The following is a 15,109-nucleotide window of genomic DNA, read 5'->3' on the forward strand; positions in this document are numbered from 1 at the left end:
CAACTGGTCTCCTCCTTCATCAACTTCGAGGAGAGACGCATCTGCGCTCAGCTGTGAGCTACACCGCCCCATACATCTCGGTAGCTGTAGGGCACCAGGCCCTTCAAGTAGCAGCAGGAGGAAACTGCTGTCCCAACTTTACTCAGCGCTCAGCGCATTTTAAACACCCTGCACAAGAAACCAAGGGCACGACCCGACGGGCACACCTCCTCGCTTACACCACCCATTGCGCTGCACTGCCGGGCTCTCCACACCCTTCTTCACTCCCATCCATCCATCCATCCATCCACCCACCCACCCACTCACACTGAACCCACGCAGACCCACGGCTGGCCAGCCAACTCGCACAAGTAGGCACTTCTCTGGACTCAGACACCTCCACTCCACAATATGAGTGTCCCTCGAACGACCGCGGCCACAACTCCACAGTCCACGCCTCACTTTCCACAACCACTGACCAGACGTCCCAACCTCCCTCCCCAGAGCCGGCCACTAGGGCCACCACTCCTACACGCCCGGCCTCGGGCCCCGGCGCGCTGCCCGCGCTACGCGCTCGGGGCCGGGACACACCGACTGGGCGGACCGCGCGCCCAGCCCCGCCGCGTCGGGCGCGGGTCCCCCTCCCCGTGCTCTCGTCTCTCGCTCCCTCCCGATTTGGGAAGGCGGCCGCGGGGCGGGCGGGGGAGGGGCGGGGCGGGGCGGGGGAGGGTGACATGTGAGCGGCGCGCCGGCGGCAGGTGGAAAGGCGAGCGGCATGGAGCGCGTAATAAGAGAGTTGGAGTCGGAAAGAGCCGCCCCAGTCGCCGGGGAAGCGGGCGGTCAGTACGGGCTCCCGCGGCCCCGAGGCTCCGAGCGACCGCCTCCGGACCCTGTGCGGACCCAGCCCGGTCCCTAGCCCCCGCCGCCTGCGTGCGCGCCCAGGGTCGCCTCGCCGGCCCGGGGTTCGAGCCATGAGCCTCTGAGCCGCCCGAGTGCGCCCCCGCCCCGCAACGCCCCGGCCCCCTGCCCAGCGCCGCCCATGGCCGAGGCCCCCCCGCGCCGCCTCGGCCTGGGCCCCCCGCCCGGGGACGCCCCCCGCGCGGAGTTGGTGGCGCTCACGGCCGTGCAGAGTGAACAGGGCGAGGCGGGCGGGGGCGGCTCTCCGCGTCGCCTCGGCCTTCTGGGCAGCCCCCTGCCGCCGGGCGCGCCCCTCCCTGGGCCGGGCTCCGGCTCGGGCTCCGCCTGCGGCCAGCGCTCCTCCGCCGCGCAGAAGCGCTACCGCCGCCTGCAGAACTGGGTCTACAACGTGCTGGAGCGGCCCCGCGGGTGGGCCTTCGTCTACCACGTCTTCATGTGAGTTGGGGACCCCGCACCCCTTTGCGTGCCCCGGCGCTGACCCCGCGTGAGCCACACTCCTTGGGGACCGCCACTCCGCGCTGGCTCCACCTCTCTATCCTCCTGCCCCAGGCAGACCCTAAGTGCTCCCTCTCTGACCTATGCCCCCTTTTCGGTCTCCCAGCCTGGCCTAACCCCTGATCTCCTATCCTTGACCCCTGTTGCCCTCGAGTCTAACCTTTTCTGCCTGCTTTCCTCCTGATCGCAGAGGCAGAGCCCCACTGCTCTGGCCCGGCACCCAGCTTCTTGCTCATCTCTTCTTTACCAAGTCCGAAGCCACTAAAGTGACTCTCCTTTTCTTATGTTCGCCTCACGCTCCCTGTGTTCCAGACACAGAAGACCCTAGCCCCTACATTTTTTCCCTCCTCTCAGGCTCTGTAGCTGTGTTGTGCTCCCACCTGGTCCCCTTGGAGATTTCTCTCTTCAGAAACAGGCTGGACCCAGCTCAGGGCTGGCCTATGATTGTCTAGGTATCTAGGGTCCCAATGGCCCTGACAGGCCTGTGTGCTGTTTCCAACTTGATCTGTGTCTTCTTTAGTCTGCTCTGCACACATAACTTCGAAGTACCCGAGGCAGCAGGCTGCCCTGTCCTGCCTTGCCCTGAAGGATGGGCCCAGCTCTCCTGCCTTGCTGGCCAGCTGTACTAGGCCTGGCTCTGGGTTTGGGGAAAAAGAAAGAAGAGAGGGGTATGTTTGGAAACAATGCCACCGTGGGGCCCCTCCTCCCCTCAGCAGGCTCCTACAACTTTCAAAACACTGACCCCTCTTGGATGTAGAGAGTGAATTTTGGCAACTCAGAAGGCAGTCTTGGGGAGAAGGCCTGGCCGGGCCAGGAACATGAGAGGCCCAGGCCATATCGGTTAATGGGCTGGGCCTAGTGCTCAGAGGCTGAGAAGTGCCTGGGAGAGACATCGAGCTGCTCTTACCACTGCCCGCTTCAGGGTCTCCTGAGCAGCCCACTTTGTCCACCTGATCGTCACGTGACAATCTGTCCCTGTCCCTCTACTGGACTTGAGTTTCCCTTTGTGTGTGAGTTAGCTTGTCTGTTAATCTCTCCACCTGTCTGTCCCACAACCTTTCTGTCAGTCTGTCTCCATGCTTTGTGAGCCTACCCTCTTATTTTGATACCTATGTGTCCATCTGTCTATCTACCTGGCCACCCTTCTATGGCTTTTCCTGCCTGTGTCGTTCTGCTTGTCCACATATGTATGCCCTCCTGCCTCTGCCCCACGAGTACAGGGACCACAGAGTCTCAGGGGGGGAGAGGAAGGTGGTACCAGGAAGAGCACAGGAAGGGAACTTGCTATAGACCAACCATTAAGTACCTAGAGGGGGCAGCGGTGGTGTCGTGCAGACCCCTGTGGCGTCGTGCAGAGACCTCTCAGGTTAAGACTCTTCAGGGTGTAAGGTCAGGCTTTGGATCCCAGTGAATAATCAGGAGCAGCTCACATCTCAGTGTGCCCCAAAAGACCTAGACGGCATCTGTCAGATGTAACTTGTCAGTGGAGTGATATAGTTCAGTGCTGGTGGGTTAGGGGCCCCAGTGTCCATTGAAAGTTAATGCACCAGAGCCAGAGGTATAGCTTACTGACAGAGCCTTGGGTGCCATCATCAAAAGAAAAGGAAAAAGAAAAGAAAGAATATATGTGCTCAAGGAGGCTAAGACACAGGGCACAGCTGTGCCTTCCATAGGCTCCTCCCTGGAGGTGACTTTTCCAAGTCAGTTGGCTGTAGCGTGGTTCCTCGGCCTCAGGCTGGGACAGTGAAGTGGTGATGAAAGCAGCATGACCCAGACCAACCAGTGCTGTAGCTCTTTTAGAGGGGCCTCCCCTTCCTCCTAGGAGCTAAATCGGATGACACCTTTGCCCCACATCCTGCTCTCTCCGGATGCCAGGAATGCCCTGGCTAGGAGCATCCATGTACTGAACACTTGTCTTCAGGAGCTCAGGGTGGAAGCATTAATTGAAGCCCTAGGGGAAGAAACATGGTGTGACAGTGTCTGGATGTTTAGGAATCTCAGAGAACTGGCCATGGATCTTGGAAGTCAAGGAGACCGAGATGCCTGAGCCCCTTCCTGTTTCGTGAGGTGTGACATTGTGTTAGCTAAGAGCCTTTCTGAGCATTAGATCTGTAGGTCATTAGAGTGGGCAGAAATCTCAAATTTTGGGACTTCTTCATGGATGAGCTAATGGGTGGGAAAGAGTTGATTGAACAGCTGTGTGGGTGAGAGGAATAGGAATGGGTGTTAGTATTGGGGGTGGGGGAGGGAGCCTACACAGAAGTGTCTCCTGTTCTCTATGAGTTCCAGATATGGACTTTCTCAGCCTCTCCCAGTAGGGTCTTGCATGCTCTTACTAAGAAGTGCTTAGAGTAGCATTTCTAGCTTAACCCCACCCACCTCAAGTTGAGTGGGGTGGGGTTCCTATGCATGGGGCATGAGTTAAGAGCCTCAACTAGGACCTGTTTTCAGAGTCCCAGGCCATGAGTGGGGTTCCCACAGAAATGCCTAGGAGAGAGAATTTGGGAAAGAAGATGCTGATACCTCCCTCCCACCAGTCAACTGGCCTCCCAGGATCTACACCTTCCAGGACACTCAGGGATAGAGAATTTAGCCTCTCTTGCTCTCAGCTGTGCCTTTGGAAAATGAACTCAGCCTGTCCTGTCTTCTCCTTGTAAAGACCAGATGAAGGGTCACTGGACCCTTCTGGGCTCTCTCTGTCTCTAGGCCCTTAGTCCTACCACTTTGCCCTTCACCCCAGTGCCCCTGCCACTGGCATGTATCTCCCCTTCCACAAGACCTTGCTCTCGGCACTTTACCAAGTCCTCATTACTGACTCCCTAGGGGCAGACTCATTCCTTGTGATACCCCTCAGACCACAGCAGCACCTTCAGAGTCCCAAACGTGGAAGGGGCTGCAGCAGAGCACACCCCTCCCCCATGCCCACTATGCTTCCCTGGCCTGTTATGTGCTCACCATTCAACCCTTGCTCCCAGCCCCCAGCAAACTTCTCTAAGTGAAGGTTTAAGGCTCTGTAAACATCCTCTCTCAGCCTTGCCCCTGGGGTCAGAAACTGTGGGAATGGGATGAGGAGGAGGGTAGCCACAGTTCTCCAGGCCTGTACACTCCTAACCTTGAAGTCCCCCCACCCCCGACCTCCTACCCCAAGCTTGTGAGACAGAGCATAGCCTGGGCTAGAAGTTATCCCAGCACAGGACACCCAGACCAGACCAGGTCAGTTCTTACATTCTGACTGTCCCATCCTTTCTCAGAAAACTAAGGCTCTGGAGACCAAAGTCATGTGACAGATTGGTGGTAGAAGCAGAAGGCCAGACCTTGAGTTCAGACTCCCTATCCAGAACCATTCCCTTTGCTCACTGAGGCCACCTGGTGTGGCCCTTAGAGTTCAAACTGAGTTTTCTGCCTTTGTGCAGGTGCACACCCTCACAGCCTGGTGAGGCAGGCCCTGTTTGTCCTCCCCAGTTGACAGATGAGGAAAAGGAAGCCCAAGACAGGCCATACAGTTCACAAGGAAAAAGCCTCAACCCAGAGCTGTCTGTCATCCACCGACCTAAGCTGGGTCAGGCCCCAGGCCTCCAGAGCATCTGTGTCCCTAGTACAAAGTACACCTGCAGCCAGGGGGTGGTGATAAGATTTTATAGCATTAAGTGGGAATTGCTCCACTGTTTCTGGGGGCAGTCAAGATTTCGTTGCATAGAATAGTCCTGCTGCATGCTGTACTCATCACAGCCGGACAGAGATGTCACGCATGCACACGTGGCATCATCCAGGAGAAGGAACTGCTGCTCCACCTTCTCACTGGCTTCATAGACTAGGTCATGTCAGATCAGGGGGGACTCCTCCCTTGGTGCAGTTTCTGCCTTTTCCTTTCCCAGGGTTTCAGGCTACCTTATGAGCAGCCTGGAGTCTTTGATACAGTGGGGTTGGCTTGGCCTCCTCCCATAGGGCCCCCGAGCCCCTTTGCCCAACCCTGCTGTGGCTGGGTCTATCAGGCATAGAACAGGACACACTCTCCTCCAAGGTGACACTCAGCCTCCCAGACAGCACTGCAGAAACCTGATGCTCCAACACCTTCACGATGTGACTGGGAAGGACTTGGAGTGTGTGACCCATGGCACTTTTGTGCTTCTGTTTTTCCTTTATAAGGAGTGGGAAAGTGAAGATGTCAATTCTTCAACGGCTTCTTTGCCCCTTTGCTTCCCCTGGCACCAGCCGTTCCCTCCTTCTGGGTCAGGCCACTGTCTATCTGTCCTGCTCCAGATCTTAACACATTTTTCCTTCTCACGGAGGAAGCCCTTCTGGAAATCTGTCTACAAACCCCGCTGCCGAGGAAGTCCATAATCACACAATCTTAGAACCAGGCGTGCTGCTTTAGGAGGTGGTCATTCTTGGGCTGGAGGCAGCACTTGGAGTGGGTGATTAATTTTAAGTTCTCGGAGCCATCAAAGTCACTCAAGTGGCCCCAGGAGCAGGGGGAGGAGGCTCTGTCCCAAAGGAACCCTGTGGGGAACTCTCACCTGGACAGCCCTGTCATGACGACTGAGGGGTGGGAGGCAGATGGGAGGCTTTCCATCTCCCCAGAGCTAGTTCCACAGGGACCTTTGGGCTTGCAGATGGGGTTTGTTTCTGCAGCTGCCCTGAGCTGCTGTGAAAGTTGCGAAGTCTCTCTGAGCTCTGGCTGTCTAATCTGAAGAGCAGGGACCACAGTTACCTCCAGGTGGCCGAGGCTGAGGAAGGAGAGCAGCCAGTGAATCGGTGTTCTGATGGTCTGACAGGGTCCTGGGCTCAGCAGGCAAGTGTGAACACTGAGGAAATAGTGGGGGTGGTATTGCCTATGTCACCTGTGTGTCTGGCAGGAGCCTGACGCTATGTCTTTGTGGGCTTCTGTGGAGCATGCTCCGGGCTCATCTGAACTTTTTTCTCTTTTAGAATGAATCTCCCTATTGTAGCCCAGGCTAGTCTCAACTTCTAGGCTCATGTGCTCCTGCGTGGAGTCAGTGCCTCCCTCCAAGCTTCTTCCTTGCATCTTCTCATTTAGACACCCCCGCCCCCCCAGCCACGGTGTCAGGGGACAGTCATCTTTACTTCACACAGCTAGTGCCTGGAGTCACTAGCCTGAGTCTCTGGGCTGCTTATGGATTTGTTTCTTCCATTGTGTCACAAATGACATCAGCCAGCACAGCGCTTTGCCAGGCTTGGAGAACCAGAGCCTTGCCTGCAGGGAGCAGATGGGGGAGGGGGTGTTGGCTGTGGGGCGGCCGCTCAGGCTCTAAGAACACTGCTCTCTCTGGGGCCCTGATTCTGTCTCTCTGTGTCTCTCTGTGTCTCTCTGTCTCTCTCTGTCTCTCTCTCTGTCTCTGTCTCTCTCTGTTTCTCTCTCTGTCTCTCTGTCTCTCTCTGCTTTCTCTTTCTCTGTCTCTGTCTCTCTCTCTTTGTCCCTCTCTGTGTGTATGTGTGTGTGTTTGTCTGCATCAGGGTGCCATTGTGGGGTTCAGGTTTGAGTTTCTTGGTTCCTGTTGTTGTTGCCCCCAGCCCTGCCCCACCCCACTCTCTACCCCACCCTGCCCCCCTCCAGCTGACACAGAGAGGTAACCCAGTATCAGGGGTCTCTGGAACAAACCTGGGACGATGCCCATCCACTACTCTCCACCCTAATCCTCAGCCTCAGTGTCCTCTTCTGCCAGATGGGCCTAACAAGAAAGAGAAGCCCACTTACTCAGGATTGCAAACGCAGAGCTATGGCCGTGGTGAGAGGTGCTGCTGACTCAAGAGTTGGAATGGCAGAGGAGAATCTTGTACAGCCTTCTTCTAGGGCCCTTCAAAGGACACGGAGACATTTAGAGGGCTCCCCAGGAGGCTGCCAGTCCCATAGAGGCTCCCCAGGGCTGGGGAGAAGGTATGCTCTGGCCTCTGAGGCTTGATGGAACCCACCAGGACTCCAGGCAGACTGGGTAACTCTGTCTCCAAGGCAGGATCTGTGTGCCCTGGAGCTTGGCACCTGGGGGTGAGGAGCAGGACGGCAGCCCCAGGCAGCAGATTAATTGGGCTAAGAATCCGTGGGCAGCGCCTGAGGGAGACAGGCAGAGAGAGCAGAGAGCAGTCATTCTTCCCTCATCCTTCCTCCTTAAAGAACTGGAAGTGGTGGGTGGCATGGGGTCTCAAGTGGCTCCTCAGACCCTTGTCCAGGCTGGTGGTCCTGGAGCAAGCTTGCTAGAGATGATAAAGTTCAGTTCTCACAGAAACCAAAGGGATGGAGGTCAGATAGCAAGAAGGACTGTCAAGTAGCCAAGAGCTGGAGAGGGATTCTGTGGGATACTCTTTCCAAAATGTGGGAAAGCCCGTCAACAGAGCTGAATGTGGTTTATGCTAATCATCCCCACCATGCAGAGGAATGATACCCCTCCACATGGAAGGAAATAAATCAGGATCTGCTGGCTGTGGAGTGAAGGAATGGCTCTCTACTGCATCTCCCTTACCCTTCCTGCCTCGCAGCCCTTCCTTGGAGTGTCCAGGTCTCTGCCTTTGGGTTTATTTTTTGCTGGGCTTGGCTGTCTCTAGGGGTTGGGGAAGGAAGGAGGGCAAGAAAGAGTGGCTTTGTCAGCACAATTCAGGTGCTTCTGGCCCATCTGGGCCCGACTGCCACCCTCTGCAGAAGGGACAACCCTCACCCAGGTGCAGCCAAGATCCTGAGCCCCAGAGAGAATCCTCCTTCAGGGATGGGGTGGGTGGGACCTGCACAGCCTCTCTGTCTAGTCCATCCTTGCTGCAGAGAGTCAGAACCTCAGAGCTCCAGAGGCAGATGAGGAAACCGAGTCAGGAGGCAGGATCTGATGACCCAGGACACAGCTCAACAGATAGGCGTTGTTATGCTGTGTGCCACATATCCCCAGGGAAGGGCCAGCCCCTGAATACATTCAGCCATTTCTCCTGCCTGGCTCTGCTTGGAGGCGAAGGAGTGGGAGAAGTGAGATCAGAAGGAATGGGGACCCTTGGTCCACCAGAAGGGGATGGGAAGGAACACGGCCTGGGAACGGCAGAATAAGGCTGAGTGAGCATGTCAGCAACTCCTTCGGGCTCTCTTTTATTTTTGGAGTGAGTGTGAGTGTGTGTGTGTGTGTGTGTGTGTGTGCAGGGTCTTTCTAACTGGCCTAGACCAGCCCTACACTCCACTCCATATCTTCATCCATCCTTATCTCAAGTGCTGGCATCACCATATCTGGGAGGTTTTTGTAGTGGTGCTAGAGATCGAACCCAGGGCCTTGTGCATGCGAGGCAGGCCCTCTATCACAGAACTATATCCCTCACCACACTTGCAGGCTCATGTATACACACACACACACACACACACACACACACACGGGGAGAGAGAGAGAGAGAGAGAGAGAGAGAGAGAGAGAGAGAGAGAGAGAGAGAGAGAGAGAAGTTAGAGAAGTCAAATGACTGCTGGGCCTGATGGCTCACACCTTTGATTCCAACACTCAGGAGGCATAAGCAGGCAGATGTTTGTGAGTTCAAGGCCAGCCTGGTCTGCATCGTGACTTCTAGGACAGCCAGAGCTACATAATAAGACCCTGTCTAAAAAACCCAGACAAATGAACCCACAAACCCAAACCCACAAAAAGCAGTTAATGACTTGCCCAACGTTGACAGGGCTAACATTTGAAGAAGCGGCATTGTTATAAACAGCATTTGAACCCAGAACAAGACTCCTGGAACCATGTGCTAAGCTGTCTGTTGTTCTCTGCCTTAGCAGGGGTCTGAGTTTACAGGGCCTTCCTACCGACTTCCTGTTCCCAGGATGTAGGAGATTGAACTCAGGACCTTGTGCTGCTAGGCAAGCACTCTGCCGCTAGCCTCCTCCTTTGGGGCTCAAGCTGCCTGCCTTTTCCCTGTGCCTCCTCTTCCTGTCCTTAAATTCTGGGCTTTCATCTTGGGCTCTTTCCTCACAGTTTCATGGTGGGCTCACAATCCTGTGATGTTATGTGACTTTTTTTATTTTTTTATTTTTATTTTTTTTTGTTTTTCGAGACAGGGTTTCTCTGTGTAGCCCTGGCTGTCCTGGAACTCACTCTGTAGACCAGGCTGGCCTCGAACTCAGAAATCCACCTGCCTCTGCCTCCCAAGTGCTGGGATTAAAGGCGTGTGTCACCAACGCCCAGTGTGACTTTTTTTTTTAAAGGAAAGTTTCTCCTTCAAGGTTTTATCTCTGAACTCTCAGATAGTACCTAGATAGTGAACGCCCCAGCCTATCCCTCCAAACCTGTCCTCCTTCCTGGATCCAGTGGCTTTCCCACCCCAGGAAGCTCTTCCTACAGACACCCTTTGCACCTCCTCTTGGAAATGACCTACAATGCACTGTTAAGTGCTCAGTGTACTTTTCCTTAGGCTACTGGTCACATACTTCTCTTTCGAACCCACTGCTGTGTCACAAACTCCTATTGATCCTTCAAAGCCCTGTTTGAACATTGGCTCTTCTTGGAAGCGCTCCTTATCCTCTTTACTTCAGGAGACCCCACAGTGTTCCAGAATTTAACCTTCTGTCCCATGTATTACTCTTGGTTCTTTCTCAATGAACTGTCAGACCTGGGTAGGGAAGTGTGAGCACTGGGTGAACGCTGTGCATGGCTCACATTTGGGAATGTTACTATCCAGGCATGAGACAGTGGTGGTGGCCAAGTTGTAAGAGGAGAAGGGTTTTACTCACAGGAGAGAAGTGGAGAAATGACTCCTTGGTCCTCCAAGTCCTAGAATCTCTCTCTGCCTGCATCCTGAGTACAGAGCTCTGACGGACAGGAATAGCTAGGGTGAAGGTTTTGAGGCAAGGAGCCCCTGTCCTTTGGCCCTCAGGAGCTGTAGGAAGGGCAGATGGGGGAAGGAACTCCCCATGCCTCCTGATCGGCTGCTCTGCACACACAGCTGCCTAGTTCTTCCCGTCCCTGTGGTCAGCATTGCTATTGTTCCCATTCTGCTGACAGCACAAGGAGGCAAACCAAGTCATGCAGCCTTTCTGTTGCAGAGCCAGGATTGGAACCCACACATGTGAGACCCTCGGGCTCCAAGTGCTTCTCGGATGCATAGCGGAGAGCCCAGGGTGGTTTTCAATGGCCAAGGAAAACACTGAGGAAAATAAGGATGCCATGGTGACTTTTTCTTTAGGTTAAATGCAGTCCATTTCAAAGACTGTCATAAAGTCTGAGATTATGTGCTTTCTTTTATGAAGTGATGAGGCGGGGATTTTTAAAAATGTCCTTACTTTGGCAAAATAAAGAAGTTGAAAACCTTATACAGTCCCTAAAGTGCTTTTGGAAATTCAGCCAGAACATGAAATCCCCAAGAGCTGGTCCTGTCCTGGCTCCTGACCAATAGGGCCAGAGGAGTTGGAAGAGACCTGGCAGCTAGAAGGATTACTGGGGGACAGAGGAGCCCCAGGCCCTGTCCCCCCTCACCCTGGGCTGTTTCCCAAGAATGGCCTGAGGAGTTGGCCTAGCCCAAATCAGGAACACTGGACCAGGAGTTTCCAAGCTAGGACTTGCTCCCGCCTCTGCTTCCTGTGTAATACTAGGCAGGTCCATTCTCACTGAGTCTCTTCCCGCCCTAGAACTCCAGTTCCATCCTGCCTGCCTCTTGGGCTGTCTGCTGATTGAAGTTTTAGTGAATTAGGAAGTGTTCTGGAGAACAGGGCAGTATGCTGGTTTCCTTATTTTTATCTTCCCATCACAGGCTCCCACTTCCCTGGAGCCTTGGACCCCTCACCTCTGTCTCTCTTGCTGACTCTAGCTGAGCTCTGACACTCAGTCATGGGGGAGCAGATTGACCCTGTAAGAACAGGTTAGCCAGCATGGCAATTCCTTTCTTGGGAAGCCCTGGACCAAAGCTCAAAGACACACTGGGCTGAAGTCCTAAGAAGAAACTCAGAGCCCGTGTTTAATAAGATCTTTACCCGATCTGTAACCGGAATTGTGCTAACTGGTTTCCATACAGTACTTCATGAATCCCCACCATGATCCCTATAACGTAGTTAAGTCACTGTGCCTGTTGGTTAGAAAAGGAAGCTGCATCTTGCTAGTTAAGCACAGGCCTTGTCATTAACAGGAAGTGGCAAGAAGGAGTGTCTGGAGAAGGAGAATTTTCTAGATTCAGTCCAGAAAGTGTCTAGAGAGTCCGAGTGTGCAGGGACCCTGTGCTGTATCTGGGTAGGAGCCTTGCTCATGGCTGCTGCATGTCATGTTTGCAGTGGGAAGGGAAGCATGTCTGCTGGGTGGCAACCAGCAGAGCCTCCTTTCCTGAGGCTTCTCCTCCTATTCCAGCTCTCAGTAACAGTAAAGATAATAATAGCGAGTGTTTATTGAGTGCTTACCAAAAGCCAGACAGACTCTGCTCTGGGAACTTGCCTCTCCACAGTCCTACGATGTGAATCCTGCCAGTGGGCCAGTTTTTCCGATGAGGCTGAAGCCCAACTTAGTTACGTCTCATGCCTGAATGTTAGTAGCTGGGCCTAGACCCAAGCCTTGACATCCAGCTTCGGAGGCTGCAGCCTCGTGAACCTTCCTCATCCTCACAGAACCTGTTGCTCAGGGAAACCGTCCTAAACAGCACTTCAACCGTCAAGTTCAAGACTCTGCTCGCACCTTGTGGTCCTACTACATGGGACTTACTCCTTGCTCTTTGTTCTTCTGCTCTCATTCAGGAAACTTTGCTGGCAGTCCCTGGGGGTGCACCCTAAACTGGAAGCTGAGGACAGAGCAGTGAGTCAGGGCCCAAGCCTGTTCCATGGGGAACATGGATGGGCGTCTACACTGCATGATAAGTCTTTAGGTACTGCAGAGTTTGTGGGATCCTAGTATAGAGTGCTCAAGTGTAGTCCCAACCCAAGCTGGCCGGGCAGCCGTGGCTTCCTGGAAGAAGGCGATGGGAGGGACCAAGTGTGGGTGACAGGCAGATTTCTGTTAGAAATTCCTTTCTGGGACGGAGCAGGACCTTGATGGAGGAAGGACTCTGAAATGAACCCCAGGATGCCATCTCAATCAGCCTGTTCTTCCCCTGCTGACCTCAAGACCCATATCCCAGAGCACCCTTCCACAGCCCCTCCTAACTCTGCCCTGGGCCTGGCTGTCCCAACCTGGCCCGCAGCCCTGGGAACTTTGCCTGTAGGGAAAGCTCCAGGCATGTATGCAAACTAGAACTGCCCTGTGAGAACGTGCAAGGACTGATGGAGACAATGATGGGGGTCAGGAGAAAGTCAGGACTCAGCTCCTCTTTCCCCTCCTGTCGTACAACTCACCAGGATTTAGAAGTCACCAGTCTCATAAGCTCCCCAACCCAATACCCTACCCTGCCATGCTGCTAAGAGGCTAAGGCTCTGAACTGGGGAGAGGCTAAATGTAAATCAGCAGTTGAGCCCAGACCACAGCTTGGTTTTAGGGAGTTGTCTGTCACACCCTCTGAGCCTTGCCATTGTGCTGGAAAGGAGCTCCCCTCTCCCACGTGCTGGCCCACAGAGTATTTTACAGCACACCTGCCCAGTATAGACTTTAGTTATTGTGGGTTTAAAAAAATCCTCCCTGAATCCTTGTGACAGAAATCCTCATGGAAGTACCTCCTAGAGAAAATGTTACTCACACCATTTCATACCGAAGCTGGGAATGTCGCTCAATGGTAGAACGTTTGCTTAGGAAGCATAGCGTCCTGTGTTTGAGTCTCAGCACTGCAAAAAAAAAAGTGTGTGTGTGTGTGTGTGTGTGTGTGTGTGTGTTTGTGTATCTGTCTGTCTGTCTGTCTGTCTTTCTGAGGTGATAGTCTGGTAAATAAACTGAGTAACACCCAAGCATGAAGATCCAAGTTTGATCCCCAGCACATGTGTAAAAAGCCAGTGTCAGTACAATTCTGTAATCCCAGCATTGCAGAGGCAAAACCCTGAGGCTGCCTGCAGGCCTTTCCCAATCAGTGGACCCTGGACCCCAGTGAGAGAGACCTTGTATAAAAAATAAGGCAGATGGCTCCAGAGGCTCTAGCCTTTCTAGACCTGCCCTCCTCCTCACCCCAAATGCTGTAGAGTGCACCTCTATTCACCCCAAGTACTCCAGCATTTCCCCACAAGACCTACTTCTGCTCAAAGATGGAAGGGAAGGGAGCATGAGACAGGCAGGGAGGGTCCCAGCAGAGTGCTAGGTGTGACTCTGAGGCTGATCTCCACACATAAGCACATACATGTGTGCATGCCCAGGTATCTAGCTGTGATGGACACTATGCCCCAGTTTTGAGTACAAATTAGCTGTTGTCCCAGGAAAGAGCCATCAGACAGCTGAGCAGAGCGTGTGTGTCTGTGTGTGTCTGTGTGTTAGGCTGGGTTGACCTGCTGGCTTGAACTCAGTGTCAACCCATGCCCAGCCCAGCCTTGATGCAGCTGCTGCCCCATGGGGAAGGGCCTTCCCACTTGTCCTCCTGCATCAATGGTCTTTCCCTTGGTCTGTGTGGCTGCCAGTGCATGATCAAGAGGGCACCTGCCAGCCCTCCCCACAATGGGTTTGGCCATCTAATGCTCTCACATGACAGGCATGGGATGAACTGTGGGCTGGGGAAAGGGATTTGCACGCTCCTAATCTGGGGGCTGCAGCCCTCCCCCTGTCTTGGCTGGGGCCGTGGGAGAAGTTTGTCTCTGCCCTGTGCCCAGTGGCCCCAGCTAGATGCTGGCACACTCCCAGCTCTCAGCTCGTGGCCCTCCCTGCCTGTCTCATGCTCTCTACCCTTCCATCTTTGAGCAGAAGTCAGTCTTGAGTGGGGAAATGCTGGAGTACTTGCGGTGGATGGAGAAGCACTCTGCAGCATTTGGGGCTAGAGGAGGCCAGCAATGACAGGGAGGTTTAAGGCCTATATCAAGCAGATGATCCTTTGGTTGGGGTGTAAAGTTGGAGTGTTTGGGGGCTAATCCTGGGCCACCCCTTCCTGGAGAAATTTGGCTACAAGTCAGGGAGGCAAATGTGTGGGTTGCTCCCCCCTCGCTGGGCAATAAACACAGCGGTCGCCTGGGAGATGCGCCCAAACATCCCGGCCCCCCACTGTTATTTATACCAGGGCTCCCTTCCTTCTCTGGAGCCTGGTCTGGCTCCTGAATCTATCCCTGAGCTGGGCAGTCAGAGCTGAAGTCCATGTCATGGGTCCCAGGTGCAAGCTCATTCTTGCCCCATAAACACTGTTAATGACTTCTTGTTCGGGAGGTCCTGGGTCTTATCAATCAGAAGTGTGCTTCCAGGGCTAGATCTAGCTTTGAGGCATGGGTGCTGGGATTCGCCCTGGGTTTGTGTTTCCTGTTACGCTGCTGTGTTACCCCAGCCCTTATTCCCTGCTGCCTTCAACAGGGGAGGGTCTAGATTAGAGCTTCCCAGCCATTTGCAGCGGTAGCCCTGATTCTTGAATAGGACCCTGACTCAGAAGCATGGTATATATATATATGTGTGTGTGTGTGTGTGTGTGTGTGTGTGTGTGTGTGTGTGTATATATATATATATATATATATATATATATGTACGTACATATGTATGTATACATGTATACAGCAGACCTAAGCAGGGCTGTTTTGGGTGGAGTTCAGGGTGGAGGCTGTCCACTCTCCCTATATAGCCCTGAATATAGACTTGAAACCGCGCGCGCGGTTCTCCTTCCAGGTAATCAGGGTTAGAAACCAGGGACTGCTAATTCACAGTGAACAAAAGCAGAGGCT

General features: G+C 54.0%; 1 protein-coding gene across 1 annotated transcript in view; it reads left to right on the forward strand.

The window, feature by feature from the left end:
- Positions 1 to 710: 710 nt before the first annotated feature.
- Positions 711 to 15,109, forward strand: part of Kcnq4 (potassium voltage-gated channel subfamily Q member 4) — a 50,697-nt gene continuing 36,298 nt past the window's right edge. Inside the window, exon 1 of the mRNA XM_028786639.1 lies at positions 711 to 1,332. Within this exon, the coding sequence (XP_028642472.1) occupies positions 1,019 to 1,332 (314 nt within the window). The 5' untranslated portion in view covers positions 711 to 1,018. The remainder of the gene's footprint in view (positions 1,333 to 15,109) is intronic.

The sequence above is a fragment of the Grammomys surdaster genome, unplaced genomic scaffold (genome assembly GCF_004785775.1).
Source record: "Grammomys surdaster isolate TR1022 unplaced genomic scaffold, NIH_TR_1.0 100, whole genome shotgun sequence".
Taxonomy (NCBI): Eukaryota; Metazoa; Chordata; class Mammalia; order Rodentia; family Muridae; genus Grammomys; species Grammomys surdaster.